At 43.1% G+C, this 26,189-nt stretch overlaps 1 protein-coding gene across 1 annotated transcript in view; it reads left to right on the top strand.

Annotated features, from left to right (window-relative positions):
* The first annotated feature begins 2,990 nt into the window (after window positions 1–2,990).
* Window positions 2,991–26,189, top strand: part of LOC112240971 (major intrinsically disordered Notch2-binding receptor 1-like) — a 51,827-nt gene continuing 28,628 nt past the window's right edge. Inside the window, exons 1-3 of the mRNA XM_042315015.1 lie at window positions 2,991–3,820; window positions 4,470–5,468; window positions 6,657–8,132. Coding sequence (XP_042170949.1) covers window positions 4,617–5,468; window positions 6,657–8,132 — 2,328 coding nt within the window. The 5' untranslated portion in view covers window positions 2,991–3,820; window positions 4,470–4,616. The remainder of the gene's footprint in view (window positions 3,821–4,469; window positions 5,469–6,656; window positions 8,133–26,189) is intronic.

Raw genomic sequence — 26,189 nt, 5'->3', positions numbered from 1 at the left:
AAGCAAGCCAGCAGTAGTATGCAGGGTGGTATGCTGCTGGCTATGACTTTGGTTAGTTGCAAATTCACAGGTGTCTGGTGGAATGCTCTTACAGCAGTCCCAGCACTGTCCCTCGCCTAACTGCAGTCCCTCATCATAAGGGCGGCAGGGTAGCCTAGTGGTTAAAGTGTTGGACTAGTAACCGGAAGGTTGCAAGTTCAAATCCCCGAGCTGACAAGCTGCCCCTGAACAGGCAGTTAACCAACTGTTCCTAGGCCATCATTGAAAATAAGAATTTGATAAGAATTTGTTCTTGACTGACTTGCCTAGTTAAATAAAGGTAAAAATCACAATCATAATAGCCTCACCTAACAGTCCCTCGCCTAACTGCAGTTCCTCACCTAACAGCAGTCCCTCACCTAACTGCAGTCCCTCACCTAACTGCAGTCCCTCGCCTAACAGCAGTCCCTCATCTAACAGCAGTCCCTCACCTAACTGCAGTCCCTCATCTAACAGCAATTCCTAACCTAACTGCAGTCCCTCATCTAACAGCAATTCCTCACCTAACTGCAGTCCCTCACCTAACAGCAGTCCCTCATCTAACAGCAGTCCCTCATCTAACAGCAGTCCCTCACCTAACAGCAGTCCCACTATTATACTTACTAATGTTTTCTTTGATGCAGATATAGGAGAGCAGTCCAAGCTGATTCTTATGTCGTCAATTGAATTGATACACTTTGCATTTGGGGATAATAATGGTAGAGACCTGAAGAGGTTTTGTATTTTATTTCTTGAAGCAAATTATTAGAACGTCTGTATTTTGCAATGTTCATGATGACATACAGTTCACCTTGAATGCATGGTTGGCTTTAAGGAAATTTGACTGTTAATAACTATAGCAAGGACAAGACTATGTGAGTTTGTACATTTGGGATCTCAAACAATGAGCATCACTATTTTGTATTGGAGGAAATGAGAAAAGAGGAGAGGGGGTTGCCATCGGCTGTAGAATGTAGAACTGGATTGGAACAGAGCTCGACATCAGACTAATGAAGAACAGATGTTTTCTAGCATTCTAGCATTCTAACATTAACTTGCTTGACTATGCTGCAGGTTATATAACTGTTTGTTACATGCAATATTTGCTTTGTGGACTTCACTGGACAGATGCTGCTTTCTGGTTTTGTGATGAAACAATGTGTAGTTTAATTTATTCCACCACTGTGACTGTTGTCTTTTTGTTGTCACGGCCTTATTGTATATCACTATGGTGTATGAATTTACAGTTGTAGAGCGAACAACGCAAATATGTGTGTGTGTGTGTGTGTGTGTGTGTGTGTGTGTGTGTGTGTGTGTGTGTGTGTGTGTGTGTGTGTGTGTGTGTGTGTGTGTGTGTGTGTGTGTGTGTGTGTGTGTGTGTGTGTGTGTGTGTGTGTGTGTGTGTGTGTGTGTGTGTGTGTGTGTGTGTGTGCGTGCGTGCGTGTGTCTGTGTTGTGTGTGTGTGTGTGTGTGTGTGTGTGTGTGTGTGTGTGTGTGTGTGTGTGTGTGTGTGTGTGTGTGTGTGTGTGTGTGTGTGTGTGTGTGTGTGTGTGTGTGTGTGTGTGTGTGTGTGTGTGTGTGTGTGTGTGTGTGTGTGTGTGTGTGTGTGTGTGTGTGTGTGTGTGTGTGTGTGTGTGTGTGTGTGTGTGTGTGTGTGTGTGTGTGTGTGTGTGTGTGTGTGTAAAACATCATGTTGACTCATCCTAGACTAGTTGAACGCTAATGCCATCCTCCTCTCTTTCTTGTTGGTAAAAGGGTCTATGGCTCTGTCATTACACTTTTAGTTTTTGTTGTCATAGGCTAGCAAGCATTTTAGTTAGCTAGCCTAACTTCCTAGTGTAGCCGATGTGAAATGGCTAGCTAGTTAGCGGTGGGCAACAATGAACCAGCTAAGGTAGCCAGCTAGCTAGCTAACGTGAATCTACTAGGCTACAACTAGGCTACATATTGAACTTTATTCATTTCAGGCCAGTGGCAAAACATATACATTTATGGTTAGATCAGAATCACCATCATATTCATTGGCCTGTACAGAGAATTAAGTCAAAACCACAAGTCCAAATCCCCATCTCTCTCCATGGTTTAGGAAAAGGTTCACTTTAGTTACAGCAGGACATCAACACAAGCAGACCAGAAACAGGCACATTTTTCTGGAAATTAAGTTTTGCTTTGAAAGTTATTTGATTGGTCTGAAGCCAAATTCAAACCAGCCTCCCTTGGGGGGGCATTTTGCTGAACCAGGACAACCCACAGCTGAGATATTTTATATATAAAAGATGTATCAAGGGAAGCCAAACGCAGTGGTGTAAAGTACTTAAGTAAAACTACTTTAAAGTGCTACTTAAGTCGTTTTTGGTGGTATCTGTACTTTACTATTTATATTTTTGGCAACTTTTACTTTTATTTCACTACATTCCTAAAGAAAATAATGTACTTTTTACTCCATACATTTTCCCTGACATCCAAAAGTACATTTTGACAGGGAAATGGTCAAATTCATACAAGAGAACATCCCTGGTCATCCCTACTGCCTCTGATCTGGTAGACTCACTAAACACAAATGCTTTGTTTGTAAATTATGTCTGTGTAAGGCTGGCTATCCGTCAATAAAAAATAATATTGAGCCGTCTGGTTTGCTTAATATAAGGAAATTGAAATGATTTTTACTTTTACTTTTTATACTTAAGTACATTTTATCAATTACATTTATTTTTTATACTTAAAATACGTTCAGACTTTTACTCAAGTAGTATTTTACTGGTTGACTTTCACTTTTACTTGAGTCATTTTCTATTAAGGTATCTTTACTTTTACTCAAGTATGACAATTGAGTACTTTTTCCACCACTGGCCACATGCTTGCTGGCATCAACCAATCAAATGCTACGGCGGAACATGTTATACTCGTTTGGTCCATACAGCATCAGATACCCGGGCTACATATACTGAGACAGAGCGGCGCTGTGTCCCTCGCTCGGGTGTTTTCTCCAGTGAGATTCAGGCACATGCGAATTGACCGAAAATTATGAAAAGACAGAGAGGAAATCAATTATTTTATCATTTTTATTGGTTAAATATTTGGGAAATCGTGGCTTCCCTTAGCATCCCATGAATACACCCCACTGCAGCAGGCGCGCATATATAACGTCACACCAGTGCACAGTTAACCATATACACTACTTTGTGTTGTATGATTTATATACATTAAAATGTTTCCCCTCGCATTTAACAGAGAGAAAACGATCGTACGGTTTTTTAAATGGAATGTATACACAGAACTCTGACACATTAGGAATGAGCTATGTTGTATGTTGTACAGCCTATAACACGCAATGTGGTGAATAATGTACAGGATAATAATCAATATGAATATATAGTCTCCATCGCTGTGCTTGACTTGCAGTTGGTGCTAAGGTGTAATTACGTCATTCTAGGTGGAAACAAAGCCGACTGGGTGCCTTTTTAGCGCCACACGCGCGCGCGTGAGAACGCCGATAGCTCGGTTCCAACAGCTACAGCAAATCCGGTCCCGGAGTGAAGACCTAGTCCACCTATTGGAATACAATACAAAATATGATAAATGAAGGATTATCCGAACGGGAGTGACTGGGGATCGAATCGGATCTTTTGGCTGGTTATTTACTACGGTGTCCGACTGGAATGTATATTATGGTGTATGGTTCAATTGAAGAATGAATGTTGTGCGTCAACTTCGCATTGCTGCCGCCTTGTTTTGGTGACTTTGAGGAATCTATACCTTTTGGATGCTCACTCGGATGAGAGCAAATGGAATCGTGCGTTAGGTGAGTCTATTTGTCCCTTTGTTGGTTATGTACTGTATGTGCGCGCGCGCCAGTGAAGAACTGGAATATGGATTTTATTCTCTGTTTCGAAGTACTCAGCGGTGAATCTGAGGTTATGCAAATGTGATTGAATTATGACCGTGTGGATATCCATTTCTGTTTGAGGAACGAAACAGTTTAGAGTTCTTGAACTGAATCTAGTGTGTGTACAATGACAAAAACGTAGCCTACTCAATATTCCTGAAAATTCTATACATTTAATAGCAGCTGCATGATAGTATATATTTTGGAATTAATTTAATATGAAAACCAATCTTTACTGATCCCTATCTAAAGAGTGAAGCCTTCTCCAAACTATTACCACATTTCATTTCTGTCTTATTCACAATAAGACAAATAGACATGATCATTAGATTAGTTTATTAGTCACATGCACAGGGATAACTATTGCTTTGGGATAATAACAGGGGATGTAACACCTTATATTCATCATTATTATTATTTGCGATGTTTGGCTATGTTTTGATTGTGGTATGTGATTGTCCAATAGTCAATATCTTGCTCTCTCTCTCTCTGCTGTTTCTCTCTCTCTCTCTCTCTCTCTCTCTCTCTCTCTCTCTCTCTCTCTCTCTCTCTCTCTCTCCCTCAGGGTCATCCTCCTATCTCTCTCATAAGGGGGACAGGTCTCCCTTGTATTTGAGACATTCCATCTCAATGGCATCCCCTGTACAGTATACTTAAAGAATAGGAGATTAACGAGGATATCAACGTCTAGCTCCATCCCACACCACATGCCATGGATCCCCTACCAGAGTACTCCCTGTTCCTAGTCCGGATCCTGGAGGAACTAGACACTAAACACAGTAGTGTGTCCTACCAGGACCTCTGTAAGTCCCTGTGTGCCCGCTTTGACTTGGTCCACTTGGCCAAGCTACGGAGCCTTCTGTTCTACACAGCCTGCCTGGACCCAGCCTTCCCTGCCACTCTCTTCAAAGACAAGATGAGATGTACTGTTGAGGACCAGCAGTCTAAGAAACTCATGGTGGCAGCGGATATCGTCACTATGTTTAACCTAATCCAAATGAACGGGGGGATCGCCAAAGATAAGCTCCCTATGGCACCACCGAGGCCCAAGTTCCACAAGAACCAGTCGTTTGAGTCATGTAGGTCCGACACTGATGTTTATAAGTACCAGGACTATGAGAGGGGCGGAGGTTATGACCTCATGGATCAACCCTCCAGGGTGGGTCACCACCCCCACCATCGCCCCATGTCCCAAAACAACTCCTCCCACCCCCGCCCACACCCCCATTCCCACTCCGCCAGCTCGAAATCCAACTGCAGCCCACAGTTTATCCCGACTTCGGACCCTAACTTCCTATTGGGCGTAAACAAGGATCTAAAATGTCGAGCAGCGTCGCTAGACAAGCTGCAGCACCTGCCCCAGTACTCAAGCTGCAGTCCTCCATCGCCGCCCTGCGAGATGCAGAGCACCTACTTTCCCATAGACATTGACAGTGAGTCCACCACAGACCAGGAGTCCCTGCAACACATCAACCACACGGAGCCCTTCTCTGTCCACTCCTGTGTCCAGAAGAGAAACATCTTCAAGGAGGATTTTCACAACCTGCTAGCGTTCTCCCCACAGGTCTGTGTCTCTGGTCTTTAATTCTATATTATTTATTTATTTTTATTAAGCATTTACAGATCATTCATTATGCAACAATAATTATCCTGACATATTTGTTTGGAAGTACCCCCAACAAGTTTGAGTTTTAATGTTGTCCCATTACTACACTGAAACAACAATACATGAAAAAACAAACATTGAAGATAAAGTCAGACTGATTTCCATTGCAGCCTCCTCCACTGTTAACCATCTGTTATCAATTATCACTATCCAATTTTCACTGTGATATGTGGTCAGCTACATTCTTTATTGTGTCCTGAGTTGTTTTGTTCCTACTAAACGGTGCTAGCTGTAAGTATTTGTGCCGTTGTTTGCTAATGTTACCATCTAAATGTCAGAGAAAAGCACAAGAAACCTAAAGGACAAAACAAAAGTGATAAAACAGTACCTCCCCACTTCCTGAAACTGGTCCATAGATCTACAGATGTAGGATCTTAATTAGACCTGCATTGTTGCAGCAAAATAATCCTGCAACAACAGGATTTCAACGTTTAGTCCATAATGTTGCTTGATTGGTGGTTAGGCTATAAGCTGGTCAATATGAGGCTACATGAAAAGTGGAATACTGTTAATATAACCGTTAGTGCAGGTTTTTAATGAACTTATGTCAATCATGAAGGTCATCTGCATTTCCTCTGGCACAGGAAAAGTCTCATCAACAAAGAGTGATCAAATGAAGATCCTACATCTGTATAGCATATGTCACTTAGAATGGAAATGTCTCAATGGACATAGCTCTCAGTGAGAATAACCAATCTATAAAACATATTTCTTTCTAGAATGGCTTGGTCTGAGCCTAATGTTACATCCAGCACCTTTATGCTTAGTTCGACTCTTTCTTTGTTTGATTTGATAATGCATGGTGTTTTGACTGATGTGTTAACACAACAGTGTATTAACATGTTGTTGTTGTAAAAGTGAATGAGTCTGTAACAACAACTAAAAAATCACTTGTGTAAATGACAAAAATTGCTCAAAACAATTACCACATTTCTATGAAACTATTACCTTTAGGTTTTAGTCAGTTAACAGATACTCTTATCAGCGTGACTTAGAGCCAAACAATACAATATTACCATAATGTTAGAGTGTCACTACACAGGTTTAAGAGTAACTTAATGAAGTGTTACCCCATTGTCGTTATAGGTCATCACCTCAGAGTGCAAACCAAACATCAGGGCAACTGGAGGCTACCACCGGAGAGAGCTCCACAAACCTGCCACATTCTTCAACCACAGCTTCGAGCTGCCCTACAGTAACCCCTACTTTGAGCATACTATGAACTCGCCCATTCAGGAGAAACGGCGAGCGAAGCACGAGAGTCTGGACGACCTTCAAGCGTCTACGTATTTCGGGCCAACGACAGTGACAGAGTGCGTGAACACACGGAGGAGTACGGCTAGGCCGGGGAAGCAGCCAATTTGGCCCGTGAAAAGCCTGAGTCTGAATGCTGAAGAAGGGCCACCGGATTTTGAGAGGTCATTTCTGAATGGGAAACCGCTGAAAGACAACCATCGCCACAATGTAGTCAATAAAGAGAATGAGCAGCACTTCCAGTGTGCCAAAGAGAAAGTGGTGGCCTCCCCTTCAGGGTTCGCAAAGAAAACCAACGGGTTGAAAACAAAGGATATGTCTTCAATGGCGTGCGGTCCCGGGGTGGGTGTCGACAAAAGAGAGGTTGGGAAAAGATTTAAAGAGAAAGGCATCAACAGTACGTCTTTTCAAGGAGGTAACATAGACAGCTCGTCCAGCATAGGGACACAAACGGAGCAGGCCGAACAGAGGAAGCTAAAAGACTATGCCGCCGCTCACGCAAAATACGTCGAGAGAGAGAGGCACTCGTGCAAACACTCGGAAGAGGACTCTGAGATCATCAGCGATGACATCAGTGACATCTTCCGCTTCCTTGACGACATGAGCGTGTGCGACTCGCTGGGCGTCATCCAATCGTCGTGCTACAACAGCATCGGATCTCTCTCTCAGGTGACCATGAAGTCTGACGGCGACAGCTCACCCGAATGCAACACGGTCAAACTGGCCAAGTCCAAGCTGGACTGCCTCTTTCACTCCCTAGAGAACACGGACGACGAGCTCAAATCGAGCGTGTTCAAGCTTGTTATGAGGATAGGTGAGATCGAGAAGAAGCTGGAGTCTCTGTCCGGAGTCCGAGGGGAGATCTCGCAGGTGCTCTCCAAGCTCACCAAACTCGACGAGAAGATCCAGGAACCCGAAATCAACGGGAGACCGGGCGAAAACGCTTTAGCCACCACTTCCACCCCAGATCACCTTCACCCCGACCCCAACCTCTCGCCCCATGTTTTTCAGTGCCACACGACAGGCCACAACATCAAGGTGGATAACGGATCAGTGGAGTGGGGCTGCTCAGACAGTGAGAGTCTGAGGGTCAAGGCAATTAAGAAAAGTATGTTCACGCGGAGGTCGTCACGCTCACTCAATGAGGAGAACAGCGCCACGGAGTCAAAGGTGGCGAGCATCACCAACTCACCACGGGACTGGAGAACGGTGTCGTATTCTTCGCACCATGGGGATGAGGGCAAAGACAAGGAAAGAGACAGAGACCGAGAAAGGGACACCAAGGACAGACACAGGAAAGCCAAAGAGGTAAGAAAAATGGTTTACATTTCTAACACTTTTCACATTACACCAACATTAGATACTCTGTGTTTTTTGGGCTGTTTTGATGTAATATGAGAGCATATTTTCTACCACAAGAAAGCGTCTTTGGGAAAAAAGCGCTATTAAAATCCTATGTAGTATTATTATCATTACAGAAACATGACAAGAGTAATCAATGAGGTGAGAACAATGGAATACATTTATATAAGTCCTTTGTAAGTGCTGGACCGCACTGTATGTTGTTCAAGAACAGACAAAGAAAAGTATTCACACCCCTTGAATTTTTCCACATTTTGTTATGTTACAAAATGGGGATAAAATGGATTTAATTGTAAAAAAAAACATCTACAATCTACAAGATTTTGTTAACTAATATATCTTGATTAGATAGGTGTTAACCCCCCGAGTCAATACAAGTTATAAACACCTTTGGCAGCAATTAAAGTAAGTCAGTGAGACTTTTGGGGTAAGTCTCTAAGATCTTTGCGCACCTGGATTGTGCAATATTTGCCCATTATTCTCTAAATTCTTCAAGCGCTGTGTCACACCCTGACCTTAGTATTCTTTGTTTTCTTTATTATTTTGGTTAGGTCAGGGTGTGACATGGGTGATATGTGTGCTTTTTGTCTCATCTAGGGTGTTTGTACTGTCTAGGGGTTTTTGTAGATTTATGGGGTTGTTTCCATCTAGGTGTTTATGTAGGTCTATGGTTGCCTAGATTGGTTCTCAATTAGAGGCAGGCCTTTATCGTTGTCTCTGATTGGGAACCATATTTAGGCAGCCTAATTCTTTGGGTATTTTGTGGGTGTTTGTTTCCTGTGTCAGTGTTTGTGCCACACGGGACTGTTTTGTTTCCATTTCACTTTGTTATTTTGTGTTTGTGTCAGGTTCAGTCCTTTCTATTAAAACATGGACACTTACCACGCTGTGTATTGGTCCGATCCTTGCTACACCTCTTCAGACGAAGAGGAGGAAATCCGTTACACGCTGTCAAGTTGGTTGTTGATAGACAGACATTTTCAAGTCTTACCGTAGATTTTCATGCAGATTTTAAGTCAAAACTGTAAGTAGGCCACTCAGGAACATCCCATGTTGTCTTGGTAGTGTAGATTTGGCCTTGTGTTTTAGGGTTATTGTCCTCCTGCTGGAAGGTGAATTTGTCTGTGTCTGTTGGAAGGCAGATTGAACCAGGTTTTCCTCTAGGATTTTGCCTGTGCTTAGCTACATTTAGTTAATTTTTATCCTGAAAAACTCACCAGTCCTTGCTGACTACAAGTACACCCATAACATGATGCAGCCACCACCATGCTTGAAAATATGGAAAGTGGAACCCAGTGATGTGTTATGTTGGATTTGCCCCAAATAACATTTTGTATTCAGGACAAAAAGTAAATTATTTTGACACATATATTGCAGTATTACTTTGAAAACAGAATTTTTAGTATTTTGGAGTAACTACAATGTTGTTGATCCATCCTCAGTTTTCTCCTATCACAGCCATTAAACTCTGTAACTGTAAAATCACCGTTAGCCTCATGGTGAAATCCCTGAGTGGTTTTATTTCTCTCTGGCAACTCAGTTTGGAAGGACGTTTGTATCTTCGTATTGATACACCATCCAAAGCCAAATGAACAGCTTTACCATGCGCAAAGGATATTCAGTGTCTGCTTTATTATTTGGACCAATCTACCAATCAGTGCCCTTCTTTGTGAGGCATTTGAAAATGGGGTAGTCATTCACAAATCATGTTAAGTGTGAGACCATGCAACTTATTATGTGATTTGTTCAGCAAATGTTTCCTCCTGAACTTATTTAGGCTTGTCGTAACAAGGTGTTGAATACTTTTTGACTCAAGACATTTCAGATTTTCATTTTTTATTCATTTTTAAACAATTATGAAAACTAAATTCCATTTTGACTTTATGAGGTATTATGTGTAGACCAGTGACACAGTGACAAATCTAAATGTAATCAATTTTATATTAAGGCTGTCAGACAAGACAATCTGGAAAAGTCAAGGGGTTAGAATACTTTCTGGAGGCACTGTTCGTCATTTAGCAGACACTCTTATCCAGAGCCACTTACAGTAAATGAGTGCCAGTGGAGGCTGCTGAGGGGAGGACGGCTCATAATAACTACCCTTAACTACACCAGTGGAGGCTGCTGAGAGGAGGACGGCTCATAATAACTACCCTTAACTACACCAGTGGAGGCTGCTGAGGGGAGGACGGCTCATAATAACTACCCTTAATTACACCAGTGGAGGCTGCTGAGAGGAGGATGGCTCATAATAACTACCCTTAACTACACCAGTGGAGGCTGCTGAGGTGAGGACGGCTCATAATAACTACCCTTAACTACACCAGTGGAGGCTGCTGAGAGGAGGATGGCTCATAATAACTACCCTTAATTACACCAGTGGAGGCTGCTGAGGGAGGACGGCTCATAATAACTACCCTTAATTACACCAGTGGAGGCTGCTGAGGGAGGACGGCTCATAATAACTACCCTTAACTACACCAGTGGAGGCTGCTGAGGGAGGACGGCTCATAATAACTACCCTTAATACACCAGTGGAGGCTGCTGAGGGGAGGACGGCTCATAATAACTACCCTTAATTACACCAGTGGAGGCTGCTGAGGGGAGGACGGCTCATAATAAAATTACACCAGTGGAGGCTGCTGAGGGGAGGACTACCCTTAATTACACCAGTGGAGGCTGCTGAGAGGAGGACTGTGGAGGCTGCTGAGAGGAGGACGGCTCATAATAACTACCCTTAATTACACCAGTGGAGGCTGCTGAGAGGAGGACGGCTCATAATAACTACCCTTAATTACACCAGTGGAGGCTGCTGAGAGGAGGACGGCTCATAATAACTACCCTTAATTACACCAGTGGAGGCTGCTGAGAGGAGGACGGCTCATAATAACTACCCTTAATTACACCAGTGGAGGCTGCTGAGAGGAGGATGGCTCATAATAACTACCCTTAATTACACCAGTGGAGGCTGCTGAGGGGAGGACGGCTCATAATAACTACCCTTAATTACACCAGTGGAGGCTGCTGAGAGGAGGATGGCTCATAATAATGGCTGGAGCGGCACAAATGGAATGGAATCATACACATAGAAACATTAGCTGTATCATGTCTCACACTGTATAATCACATGGCATTTTGAGGACATTGCATTTTTGAAAACCTGAGGACTATGACAACCAAGCCATACACACATAAACTGTAAAACTTCCATTAAGTCTCAAATAGCCACTTGTCCCTTTTATTAGCCTGGCATCAGCACATATTTCAAATAAAATCAAAGTTTATTGGTTGCATGCACAGTTTAGCAGATGTTATAAACTGGTTGGTTCGAGCCCTGAATGCTGATTGGCTGACAGTCATGGTATATCAGACCGTAATCCACAGGTATGTCAACACATTTATTTTTACTGCTCTAATTACTTTGGTAACCAGTTTATAATAGCAATAAGGCACCTCAGGGGTTTGTGATATATGGCTAGTATACCACGGCTAAGGGCTGTATCCAGGCACTCTGCGATGCAGAAGCTAGGGGGCACTATTTTTATGTTTGGAAAAATAACGTTCCCAAAGTAAACGGCCTATTTCTCAGGACCAGATGCTAGAATATGCATATAATTGACAGATTAGGATAGAAAACACTCTAAAGTTGCCAAAACTGTAAAGATATTGTCTGTTAGTATAACAGAACTGATATTGCAGGCGAAAGCCTGAGAAAAATCCAATCAGGAAGTGACTCTTATTTTTAAATCCCTGTGTTCCTATGCATCCCTATTGGCCATTGAAAGGGATATCAACCAGATTCCTTTTTCTGTTGGCTTCCCTAAGGTGTCAACAGCCTTTAGACATAGTTTCAGGCTTTTATTTTGAAGAATGAGCGTGAACGACCACATTGCGTAAGTGGACAGGTGGGGGCTCTCAGAGTGATTTGTGCGCAAAAGAGAGGCGGCTAATTGTTACTCCCGGTCCTAGCTTTCGCTGTATAGCATAATTTCAAAATCTGAGACGACAGGTGGATTAACAAAAGGCTAAGCTGTGTTTTCCTATATTGCACTTGTGATTTCATGAATATGACTATTTTCTAGTAATATTATTTGACTGTGGCGCTATGCTATTCAGCGTTGTTGATGACAATTCTCCCGGATCCGCAAGTACACACATGATAATAAATAAATAAAAACAACAAGAAATCAAGAAATGTCTGAACGAATCCAATTAACAATCCAAATAGCACTGTAACAGTAATTCAAATGCAGTCTACTATATATTTCAGTACATAAACACCTGTTTCTAATAAATGCCAGGTTTAAGTGAATTGCTTACGAGTTAACTTCAGTGAGTACTGTAAAGATTATGCAAAAGAAGATACAGGAGAGCAACATCATTGTCTTTTCAACATTTTATTGAGCAAAAGATGTGTGCATTAAGGAAATGGACGCCTGGCTCAAATAGAAGCCTGTCTCTAATAACCGCTAGTTGTGTTCAGTGATTGAAGCAAATAAATGCTTGTGGCTGTTCATGAAGTTTTACGGTATGTAAAGTCATTATCTCCTATGTACATGTAGACAGAGACGGGATGTCGTAGAAGTATTGTCACAAATGTCTAGAGATTCAACAGTGTTAATTAAACAGTTGCTATGAAAAGGATATCATTTCCCTCGCATCCCTTCCTCAAATCTCACACGCACACAGACACACACACATTTCAGGCACGCATGCATGCATGCACACGCAAACACACACACTTAAACACACACAGACACGAAGGAGACAGGCAATTGGCTCGACGGCAGGATTTGATGCTATAGTTGGGTCACAGACGTCAGTGGAGCTAAATTATCCCAAACCCAGGTCACCCTTCCGTCTCACAGAAAGAAATGAGACGCATTCTACCAATCTCTCCAATGAGAGGAGAGATTAATACTGTCAATTTAGGAACACAAGAGGCAAGGGATTGTGGGCTGAATCCTTTTCCTTGGGGGCGTTTATGAACTCTCAGGTTAGCACTCTCATCATTCATCACTCGTCAAGGGGAAGGGACCAGAGTCATTTCAGGCTTAGCAGAAAAACAGCTGGCATCCAAATATACAGTAGAGCAGGAGGCAACACGCTAACAAGGACGTCTGTAAGGTATTCTGTTGTGAGATTTACATGGATCAGAGTGCCATATCGTAGATATACTGCTGTTATACAGACAGAGGAAATGGGGTCTGTTTGTGAACAATTATCTGGCTGTAAATTACTGTTTGGGGATTATTGTTGGTTTTTATATAATGGGGACTAATTCTCGGGCACGTGAATTACAATAGATTCCTTTCCTGAGAATTTCTTCAAACCCTCCCACCCCCTTCCCATGGGAGAAGAAATGAACTTGTCCATAGACTCTGATGATTTAAGGTCAGATTTACATTCCCCCTTCATGGTTTAGTTTAGGTGAAGGTCACGCAGAACCTAGATCTGTGCCAATGGGCACCCTCTTCTACCCCCTCCCTTCCCCGGGGTTAAGGGGGGTTCAAAACAGCATGTTGAAATGTCACTCTCAGTTTGCAGGTGTAACACTGACTAGTCATTCTCAGTGACCTTTCCCTGTGAAGCCAAATGGAGCGGATGTTAATTGAAATGGGTCTCGACCACGAGCTGTTATTCTACAAGCCCTCGAGCTGTCATTCTACAAGCCCTCGAGCTGTCATTCTACAAGCCCTCGAGCTGTCATTCTACAAGCCCTCGAGCTGTCATTCTACAAGCCCTCGAGCTGTCATTCTACAAGCCCTCGAGCTGTCATTCTACAAGCCCTCTGAGCTGTCATTCTACAAGCCCTCGAGCTGTCATTCTACAAGCCCTGTGCTGCGTATGCATCTTTTTGATCACTGAATGGATAACTGACTAGCATGCATGCCCTCTCCATCTAGACAAGTTACCTCTTACTGTCTGTCTCTCTCTCTCTGTCTGTGTCTGTCTGTCTCTCTGTCTGTCTCTCTCTCTCTCTCTGTCTGTCTGTCTGTCTGTCTGTCTGTCTGTCTCTGTCTCTCTCTCTGTCTGTCTGTCTGTCTGTCTGTCTGTCTGTCTGTCTGTCTGTCTCTCTGTCTGTCTGTCTGTCTGTCTGTCTGTCTGTCTGTCTGTCTGTCTGTCTGTCTGTCTGTCTGTCTGTCTCTCTGTCTGTCTGTCTGTCTGTCTGTCTGTCTCTGTCTGTCTCTCTGTCTGTCTGTCTCTGTCTGTCTGTCTGTCTGTCTGTCTGTCTGTCTGTCTGTCTGTCTGTCTGTCTGTCTGTCTGTCTGTCTGTCTGTCTGTCTGTCTGTCTGTCTGTCTGTCTGTCTGTCTGTCTGTCTGTCTGTCTGTCTGTCTGTCTGTCTGTCTGTCTGTCTGTCTCTGTCTGTCTGTCTGTCTGTCTGTCTGTCTGTCTGTCTGTCTGTCTGTCTGTCTGTCTGTCTGTCTGTCTGTCTGTCTGTCTGTCTGTCTGTCTCTCTCTCTCTCTCTCTCTCTCTCTCTCATAATGTTCTTAGTTGGGGCAGCAGGTAGCCTAGTGGTTAGAGAGGTGAGCCAGCAGCCGGAGGGTTGCCAGTTCGTATCACGTGTCCGATGGGAAATGTCTGGCAGGAAGTGAGCTGGCAACCGGAGGGTTGCTGGTATCTAATCCTAGATGCCATTGCCTGCCATTGTGCCCTTGAGCAAGGCACTCAACCCCCCACAACAATTAGCTCCCTGGGCGCCCAGTGTGGGAGCCCCCCCACACCTTTCCAAAACCTGTGTCTTTTGGAGGAGTTGGGTTAAAAGAGGAAGTCAAATATCTTAATCTGATAGGTCAAAAGACTGGATACGTTTCCCAGCGTATTGCTTCCACCTTCCCTGAACTCCAACTTCATTCATGTGCCCAATACTCCTGAGTCACTCCATTTCATCATATTCTTTGCTTCATGAGCACTGACAGGTGCACCGTGGAGGTTTGAATTGTATATTAACGTTCTGTAATATATTCTTTGAAGTGAAGGTAGTCTTTTTCCCTGTCAGGATTCTTGGGAGTTGGCAACATATATTTTGTATAACAAAGACACCTGGCCTTTTCCATAAAATTAGTTTAAAATCCCTTTCTCTAAATTGTCAATGGGTGGTTGAATGTTGAAACAGTCACACCCTGAACCTACAGGCCGTGGTGAAAAAATGTACACACAAAATAAGGAGGACTTCAGGAGACCAGGGGAGTCTCTTAAGCTGGAATTAATTTGATTTAATGTAATTGACCTTGCAGCACATTTATGTAAGCTGTTACCGGCTGAGTTCAACAATAAATAGTGGATGAATTTATCCTTAAGACGACTACTTATATTCCTCATTGCTAGGCTATTCCATGTCATCTTTTATTCCTCATTGCTAGGCTATTCCATGTCATCTTTTATTCCTCATTGCGAGGCTATTCCATGTCATCTTTTATTCCTCATTGCTAGGCTATTCCATGTCATCTTTTATTCCTCATTGCTAGGCTATTCCATGTCATCTTTTATTCCTCATTGCTAGGCTATTCCATGTCATCTTTTATTCCTCATTGCTAGGCTATTCCATGTCATCTTTTATTCCTCATTGCTAGGCTATTCCATGTCATCTTTTATTCCTCATTGCGAGGCTATTCCATGTCATCTTTTATTCCTCATTGCTAGGCTATTCCATGTCATCTTTTATTCCTCATTGCTAGGCTATTCCATGCCATCTTTTATTCCTCATTGCTAGGCTATTCCATGTCATATTTTATTCCTCATTGCTAGGCTATTCCATGTCATCTTTTATTCCTCATTGAAAGACTATTCCATGTCATCATTTATTCCTCATTGCGAGGTGATTTGATGTCATTTTTATTAAAAGTGTATAAATAGCAGCTAAATACGGTATACATTATAGCTATAGATTGTACACTGCATCATGAAACAATCCCTAGTAAGCTAGTGTTTTGAGGGTGGATTGACTTTTTTGGCATTAATAGACAACTTTCTATCCAAGTTGGGAGAGAGCGCGAGGGCGGCTCATGTCATGCAGGTTCAGGGATTATTTAAGATACTCTTTGAAGAGGTAGGGTTTCAGATGTTTTCAGAAGATGGGCAGGGACTCTGCTGTCCTAGCTTCAGGGGGAGGCAGGTTCCACCATTGGGGTGCCAGGACCGAGGAGAGCTTAGACTGGGCTGAGCGGGAGCCACCTTCCCATACGGGTGGGAGGGCCAAGAGACCAGAGGTGGCAGAATGGAGTACTTGGGTTGGAGGTTAGGTCAGAGTTAGGTCAGAGTTTGTGAGCCTGTGTCCCAGGGCTGTAGAGTGTGAATGTGAAGAGTTTTCTACTTGCCTGACACTCAAACTGAATTCCTCCGCTGCTCTATCATTTGTTACATACTTCAGTCTGAGGCTGCCATCACTGAAGGCGTTTGTGGTGATGTCAAAATGAGTGGGTTCTGTACAAAACAAAGTAATCAGCAATTGGATCATCTCTAACCAATCAGAGTTTCAAAGCCAATGACAAATTTTCAAAATGCCGCTTTAGCAATGCATATTCTGTCTCTGGCCCAACCCATCAGTTTCTGCGACCAATCAGACTGAATGGATTTCCATCCTGACTCATTACATGGGCGTGGCGTAGCACTTAACTGGAGCAAGGAGTTTGGGTAACAAGGCAAGTTTTCTACATAACACATTTGAAATGTATTTAGGAACTACACATACACTCCAAACTAGTCCAACCAACTGTATAAACGTATAGAAACACACAGAGATCAAAGGGAAGTGAAACGGCGGGGAGGGTCTTTGGAGACAGGAAGTAAAACTGAGTCGTCTTGAGGTGATGGAATGCTTCTGTATTTCATGGCAATATATGCTGGAGGGAGAGACACACAACTTGTGAGTCTGTTGTCTTCTGATTATGGTCTAAGAAGTATATACTCACAAGACTGGTGGAACATAAGAAGCTTGAGAAGAAATTGGACCAAACTTTGTGCTAATTGGAGTCAAATAAGTGGCATTTGTCACCTCTTCCTCCAGAAATGAACTGACATTTTTTTATTGAACCTTTATTTAAAAACCTTTATTTAAAAAGGAAAAGACTGTTGAGTTTAGAAACACCATTTTGCGAGGGGGACCTGGCATCAAGAGCCTATTGATGAAAATTAAGATAACCATGTCGGAAATACGCAACGGGACTACATATTCACAACCAAGTATTTTTCTGTGCACTCTTATATGTTGCTGGATCCTTGTAAATCCATTAAGGGGCTATTCATTGAAAGAATGCACAGTCCGTGAATCTCTCAATGATACCAACATGAAAGTAATCTGTGGAAAGAAGAACCTCCAAACCATACCAGAAGACATTCCAAGAAAAGTAAGATCTTTAGACCTTTCCATCAACAACATTGTGATGATCAAAACATTTGATTTCAAAGATCTCTCAGCCCTCCAATCTTTAAACACTTCCTGCAACCGGATGTCTCATGTGGACGATGGGGCTTTTTCAGACCTGGTCGTTCTTCAGGAGCTGAATCTTGCCAATAACAGACTCAACACCCTCTCAGACCACCTGTTTCAGGGCCTAGGCAACCTCTCCGTGCTTCGACTAGACTACAACCACATCAAAATCATTTCATCCTCTACCTTTCAGAATCTCTCCAGCTTAAATGTATTAAACTTAACCGGCAACCAACTTAATGTTCTAAAGAAGGTTCAGACAATCTTGCTATTCATACACCTGCAGGAGTTGTACATTGCAAGCAACGGATTTACCTTTTTCCAGTCACAGGACATATCAAATAAGTCCATAGGACTGAGAGTGCTGGATGTATCCCAAATCCAATGAGAATCTTCAAGATCACAGCTGATGTTCTTCCTAAACTCCACTATTTAAACCTCTCTGACTCTGGTCAAAATGGAAGCATGACATGGGATGTACCAGACAGATCTTTTCTGAGTCATATGAAAAGTCTCAATTTGAGCGGTGTCCACATGTCTTTGAAGGAAATGAGTGTGGTACTGCAGAGCCTCAACTCATCATTAACATCTCTCATACTGTCTCATTTAGGGGAAGATAGGATCTCAGCTCTCGCCAATATTGACTGCCATATTGCTACACTGACAACACTCAGTCTGCGTTATAACAACATGAGTTTTGTCCCTGAGGGACTGCTTAAGTCCTGCACATACTTGACTAAGTTGGATATATCCCATAATGCTCTTACTCATCTGTCTCATCAGTCATTCAGCTCAATGAAGCAACTGACTACTCTAGATCTAAGTAACAATATGCTTTCTTCTGTGCCAAATGCCACTCATAATATCCAATCTCTGACAATCTTGGATCTCAGATACAATACCATCAATAAACTAGGCTCATTCAATTCATTTGATTTAATGTAATTGACCTTGCAGCCCATTTATGTAAGCTGTTACCGGCTGAGTTCAACAATAAATAGTGGATGAATTTATCCTTAAGACGACTAATTTTATTCCTCATTGCGAGGTTATTCCATGTCATCTTTTATTCCTTATTGCTAGGCTATTCCATGTCATCTTTTATTCCTCATTGCTAGGCTATTCCATGTCATCTTTTATTCCTCATTGCGAGGCTATTCCATGTCATCTTTTATTCCTCATTGCTAGGCTACTCCATGTCATCTTTTATTCCTCATTGCGAGGTGATTTGATGTCATTTTTATTAAAAGTGTATAAATAGCAGCTAAATACGGTATACATTATAGCTATAGATTGTACACTGCATCATGAAACAATCCCTAGTAAACTAGTGTTTTGAGGGTGGATTGACTTTTTTGGCATTAATAGACAACTTTCTATCCAAGTTGGGAGAGAGCGCGAGGGCGGCTCATGTCATGCAGGTTCAGGGATTATTTAAGATACTCTTTGAAGAGGTAGGGTTTCAGATGTTTTCAGAAGATGGGCAGGGACTCTGCTGTCCTAGCTTCAGGGGGGAGGCAGGTTCCACCATTGGGGTGCCAGGACCGAGGAGAGCTTAGACTGGGCTGAGCGGGAGCCACCTTCCCATACGGGTGGGAGGGCCAAGAGACCAGAGGTGGCAGAATGGAGTACTTGGGTTGGAGGTTAGGTCAGAGTTAGGTCAGAGTTTGTGAGCCTGTGTCCCAGGGCTGTAGAGTGTGAATGTGAAGAGTTTTCTACTTGCCTGGCACTCAAACTGAATTCCTGAATTCCTCCGCTGCTCTAGCTGCTCTATCATTTGTTACATACTTCAGTCATACTTCAGTCTGAGGCTGCCATAGATCATCAGATCTAAGTAACAATATGCTTTCTTCTGTGCCAAATGCCACTCATAATATCCAATCTCTGACAATCTTGGATCTCAGATACAATACCATCAATAAACTAGGCTCATTCAATTTTGCCAATCTGACAGGACTAACATAAAGGACTAACAATGAAATCACTGACATTAAAGGCAATGTTTTTCAAGATTTGCAGGACTTAACTCCTAGATCTGGGAAAAAACAGTGTCCCATCTTTACGTTGTGTTTTTAAGAATTGTTTGCAAAAACTAGAAAACTTGCAATTGGGAGGCAATATGCTAAGATCTATCCATAAAGGAGACTTTGAAAGCTTACAATCCCTCAAAACTTTGATTTTATTTGACAACTGAATTGACACTGTGGAAGATGGGGCCTTTCAGGGTTTGGTCAATCTTAAAATGCTTCATTTGGCATCGAATAGATTGAGTAAAATAAACATTAGGGCCACTATGTTCAGAGGATGTTCAGCCTTAGAAAAACTTGATTTGAGTTGGAATCGTATTAAATATCTACATTATGGTGAACTTAAATCCCCACCCTTTTCTCTTCTACCGTCTCTAAAGATCCTGATCATCTCCAGTCAGTATCCTTTTGGAATGTTGAATATACCAGCCAACTTTCTTAAAGATCTGAAATATTTATTGGCATTCAGCGCAAGGAGTCTTAACATTAAGTCCTTTCACCCAAACACATCCGTCTACACACCACAGTTGTGGTCCCTTGACATCAGTCTGAATGAGTTCACAGCCCTGAGCACGGAGTTGTTTCACCCGAAGACTCAACAGGCTATACCTGTCTAAAACCCAACTTCAGTCTTTAGATTTTCTCATAGGAGACAAACTCACTCAACTCAGTTACTCACAGGTGAGAAAGAATGACTTTACAGTAGTCAGTGATACAATGACGGCGGCAGGGTAGCCTAGTGGTTAGAGTGTTGGACTAGTAACCGGAAGGTTGCAAGTTCAAATCCCTGAGCTGACAATGTACAAATCTGTCGTTCTGCCCTTGAACAGGCAGTTAACCCACTGTTCCTAGGCCATCATTGAAAATAAGAATTTGTTGTTAACTGACTTGCCTAGTTAAATTAAAGTTTAAAAAATGATATGTTCTTTACCTGCTTTAGTTTACTTGGACCTGCAAGACAAGACTTTCACCTGTGACTGCAGCAATGCTTGGTTTATCCAGTGGGTGACAACAGAAAACCAAACACAGGTTGTTGATGCCTATGACTTTACCTGCAACTATCTGGTCCATCTAGGAGGTACCAAACTGTTGGACCATGACACTCACTACTGTTCAGTAGATATAGGATTCTTCTACTTCATCTCCTCCACTTCTCTGGTCCTCTTAACCTTGCTGGGGTCTTTTATCTACCATCTCCTGAGATGGCAGTTGGTCTACACCTACTATCTCTTTCAGGCTTATCTCTAGGACACAAAGCGGAGGAACGTCCGTGTGACTCATCAGTATGATGCCTTCGTCTCCTACAATGGTCACGATGAGCCCTGGGTCCTGAGGGAACTTCTGCCAGAGCTGGAGGGAAACCAAGACTGGAAGCTGTGTCTACATCACCGTGACTTCCAGCCAGGCAAATCCATCGTAGACAACATCACAGACGCCATCTACGGGAGCCGCAAGACCATCTGCGTGATCAGCCGTCACTACCTGGAGAGTGAGTGGTGCCCCCCGGGAGATCCAGGTGGCCAGCTTCCGTCTGTTTGATGAGCAGAAGGGCGTTCTGATCCTGGTGTTTCTGGAGGAGGTCCCAGACCAGCAGCTCTCCCCCTTCCACCGGATGAGAAAGCTGGTGAAGAGACGTACCTACCTGAGCTGGCCCATAGCTGGGGAGCACACTGGAGTCTTCTGGCAGAAACTCCGGATGGCTCTGGAGACCAGGGACTGCCTTGCTGAGGAGAACCCCATCCTGTCCGGGGTGGATAGAAAATGTTAATGACACACTAAATGTAACGGCAAAGAAATATAGTAAAAAAAAACATTATAAAAAGATCCCAATCAACCGTCAGACTTTGTTCTAGATTTACCCTACTGAATATAATTGACAAATGGCAATGTTTGAAATCAGAAATGTAGTTTATGCAATTCCACAATAAACTTTATGATGAAATGTAAAATTAAATGTGTTATGAAATATATTATGTGTGCTATTTGATGATGAATTTATGATGAAATGTTTGACTTATTTACTTGTTATATTCTCCTAGTTCTCTAGCTTTCTGGAACTTTAAAATGTTAGGTTTTAGGTGTAAGAGTTAAGAGTCTTGAAATTGTTAAGTGTAAGTGAAAGCTTTATATAACCACCTTTTGTATCTTTGTGATGAAAAACGTTTTGAAAATAAAATGTCATACATTTGTCATCTTGCTTTTTGTGAACTTTGTTTTTGACTAGCTATAAACTTTTACTCCTGATTCTATAGAACCCAGGAAGAGAAGGCATGGCTCCCTTCAGCTCCTTCTTACATCATTACCATGACTCACTGTCAATCGTAGCCATTTCCAAATGACACAGATAAACCATCACTCAAAAATCACTCTCTTTCTCTTCTTACCTCTGTTGGCATATTGCCCAGATGGAGGGTAACCAGTTGTTTCTGACACTCTGAGGAAATCTAGTGTACCTGTACACTGGTGCCATACAACCAAGCCTGGCTCACAACTTTGACTTTCTCTTCAATTCTCCACACGGCAGTTACTGCTGTGGAATGTACTCCAGTAGCTTCCACACAGTAATAAGACAATGTTAAATGACTGTAGGTATAATGGAGTTGTTATATATTTACCAGGCTTATAGTATTGGGGGTAGACCATTACAGGGCTGCCTGCGGGTGATGGGCAAAACATCAGCACCACATCATTGTCCTTGTCACGGCTGTTAAAGTAAGAGGACCAAGGTGCAGCGTGGTAGACGTACATTTCCTTTTTATTTATAAACATGACACCGAAACAAAACAATAAACACTACAAAAACAAACCGTAAAGCGAAAGGCCCTAAACAAAGTCAACTTCTCACCAAGACAGGTGGAAAAAGGGCTACCTAAGTCTGGTTCTCAATCAGAGACAACGATAGACAGCTGCCTCTGATTGAGAACCACACCCTACCAAACACAAAGAAATAGAAAACATAGAAATAAAGAAACTAGAATGCCCACCCTAGTCACACCCTGGCCTAACCAAAATAGAGAATAAAAGCCTCTCTATGGCCAGAGAGAGTCCGCAACCCCCAAAGATGCGGACTCCGGCCGCAAAACCTGACTCTAAAGGGGAGGGTCTGGGTGGGCTTCCTGGTGCGGGTGCAGGACGTAGACCCCCCTCCGCCTCTGGCTCCCCCCACTTTGGTGGCACCTCTGGTTCGGGGACCCTCGCCGCCGACCCCGGACTGGGGACCATCGTAGCGGGCCCCGGACTGGAGACTGTCACTGGTGGCCCCGGACTGGAGACCGTCACTGGTGGCCCCGGACTGGAGACCATCGCTGGTGGACTGGAGGCCTTCGCTGGAGGCTCCGGACTGGAGGCCTTCGCTGGAGTCCTTGTTCCATGACTCCTCACCTGAGGCTTCGTGCCATGGATCATCACTGGAGGCTTCGTGCCATGGATCATCACTGGAGGCTTCGTGCCATGGATCATCACTGGAGGCTTCGTGCCATGGATCATCACTGGAGGCTTCGTGCCATGGATCATCACTGGAGGCTTCGTGCCATGGATCATCACTGGAGGCTTCTTGCCATGGATCATCACTGGAAAGAGGAGACGTATGGGCAGTCTGGTACGTGGAGCTCTCACAGGGCTCACCAGGCTGGGGAGACATAAGATGATTAATTCTGGGCGCAGGCACAGGACTCACCAGGCTGGAGAGACATACAGGAGGCCCTGTCCTAGGCAGAGGCACCGGATACACTGGGTCGTGGAGGAGCACTGGAGGTCTCGAGCTAGGAGCCTGCACAACCTGTCCTGGCTGGATGGTTATTTTCAACTTGCAGATGTGGGGCGCAGGCACAGGACGCACTGGGCTGTGCAGACTGGGCATAGAGACGTACTGGCAGCCAGATGCGCTGAGTCGGCACCCTCCGACCTGGCTAGATGCCCACTCTAGCCCGGCCGATTTGGGGAGCTGGAATGTCGCGCACCAGGCTGTGCACGCGCACTGGAGACACCGTACGCTCCACCGCATAACACGGTGTCTGACCAGTACGACTCCCCCTCAGGTAAGCACGGGGAGTTGGCTCAGGTCTCCAACCTGGCTCAGACAATCTCCCCGTGTGCCTCCCTAAAAAATGTTGGGGAGTGGCCTCCCGGTCTTTAGTGCCAGCCTTGTCCCCGTGTATCCTTGGCCCTATTTACCAGCTGCCTCCACCTTCCTTGCTGCTTCAACCTGCTCCCATGGCAGGTGATCTTTTCCGGGCAGGATCTCCTCCCCCGTCTAGGATCCTTTGCCATCCAGGATGTCCTCCCATGTCCAGTCCTCCTTACCACGCTGCTTGGTCCTTTGGTGGTGGGTAGTTCTGTAACGCTCGTCTGATGAAGAAGGAGTGGACCAAAGCGCAGCGTGGTACGTGTTCATGATATTTATTTAAAACTGAACACTAGAACAAAATAACAAAGAGCAAAACGACAACGAACAGTTCTGTCAGGTGCAGAAACACAAAACAGAAAATAACTACCCACAAAACACAGGTGGGAAAAGGCTGCCTAAGTATGGATCTCAATCAGAGACAACAATAGACAGCTGTCCCTGATTTTATACCTTTATTTAACTAGGCAAGTCAGTTAAGAACAAATTCTTATTTTCAAAGGCCTAGGAACAGTGGGTTAACTGCCTGTTCAGGGGCAGAACAACAGATTTGTACCTTGTCAGCTTGAACTTGCAACCTTTCGGTTACTAGTCCAACACTCTAACCACTAGGCCACCCTGCCACCCCATTGAGAACCATACCCGGCAAAAACAAAGAAATACAGAACATAGAAAAATGAACATAGAATGCCCACCCAAATCACACCCTGACCAAACCAAAATAGAGACATAAAAAGCTCTCTAAGGTCAGGGCGTGACAGTCCTGCTCACATTTTGAGTGTAATTCTAGACCTGGGTATTGATTGTAATATAGTCTAAATGAGCAGTTCCTTTCAGACATGTTATTGTTTACAAAGTCATACAATCATTCATTTACCCACAGCAACATGAATACAGTACATTTACCCACAGCAATATGAATACAGTACATTTACCCACAGCAATATGAATACAGTACATTTATCCACAGCAATATGAATACAGTACATTTACCCACACCAATATGAATACAGTACATTTCCCCACAGCAATATGAATACAGTACATTTACCGACAGCAATATAAATACAGTACATTTACCCACAGCAATATGAATACAGTACATTTACCCACAGCAATATGAATACAGTACATTTATCCACAGCAATATGAATACAGTACATTTACCCACAGCAATATGAATACAGTACATTTACCCACAGCAATATGAATACAGTACATTTACCCACAGCAATATGAATACAGTACATTTACCCACAGCAATATGAATACAGTACATTTACCCACAGCAATATGAATACAGTACATTTACCTTCAGCAATATGAATACAGTACATTTACCATTTGTTCACAGCAATATTACATTTCCCAAATTACAGTGGGGCACCCACAGCAATATGAATACAGTGGTTTACCCACAGCAATATGAATACAGTACATTTACACTTCAACTATGACAGACCCCAGCAATAAAAGAATACAGTACATTTATTCAGAAATTATGAATACAGTACATTTGGTCACCTACAAACAAAAATGAATGCAGTACATTCTACACCCATTCATTTGTTCAAGCAATATCAGTCATAGTCTTCAGTCATTCACCAATATTACATTTTTTTACAGTGGGGCAAAAAGTATTTATCAGCACATACCAATATGTGCAAGTACTCCCACATTAAAAAATGAGGCCTATAATTTTCATCATACAGGTACACTTCAACTATTCTAGTTCCGACAATGAAATTAGAAAAAAAAATTTACCAGAAAAGAATATCATTTTCCCACAGCATTGTAGGATGCAAGCATGCAAGATACAGTAGATGATATGAATGGCATAGTTAAAGTATTTGATACATGTATTACATAAATTATGGTGGAAAAAGGTAGCATTGTTTAAAGTGGCTAGCGATACATTTACATAATTTGGTCACCAATACAAACAAGCAAGATTTCTGGCTCTCACAGACCTGTAACTTCTTCTTTAAGAGGCTCCTCTGTCCTCCACTCGTTACCTGTATTAATGGCACCTGTTTGAACTTGTTATCAGTATAAAAGATACCTGTCCACAACCTCAAACAGTCACACTCCAAACTCCACCACCAAGACCAAAGAGGCCTCTCTCATCTTTTTAAGTGGGAGAACTTGCACAATTGGTGGCTGACTAAATACTTTTTTGTCCCACTGTATCATTACACATTCATATTGTATAGATACTGTATCTAACATTCCAGAGGATATGTTGGTATGTTCATATTTAATGTTAGAATAGGTTTTGTTTCTTGCAGTACTGTTGTGTCCGTGTGAATAGAGAGAGGGTCCTGAGACAGAGGTCAGATGCAGACCCACAGTAAAGGTTAGTCCATCTGTTCAGTGGCCTAGTTACCCACAGAGGTTGAAGCCCAGCCATACCCCCTCTCT

This window comes from Oncorhynchus tshawytscha, unplaced genomic scaffold, assembly GCF_018296145.1.
Source record: "Oncorhynchus tshawytscha isolate Ot180627B unplaced genomic scaffold, Otsh_v2.0 Un_contig_3305_pilon_pilon, whole genome shotgun sequence".
NCBI lineage: Eukaryota > Metazoa > Chordata > Actinopteri > Salmoniformes > Salmonidae > Oncorhynchus > Oncorhynchus tshawytscha.
The sequence above is the reverse complement of the archived record's forward strand: the minus strand, read 5'-3'. Positions and strand labels throughout refer to the sequence as shown.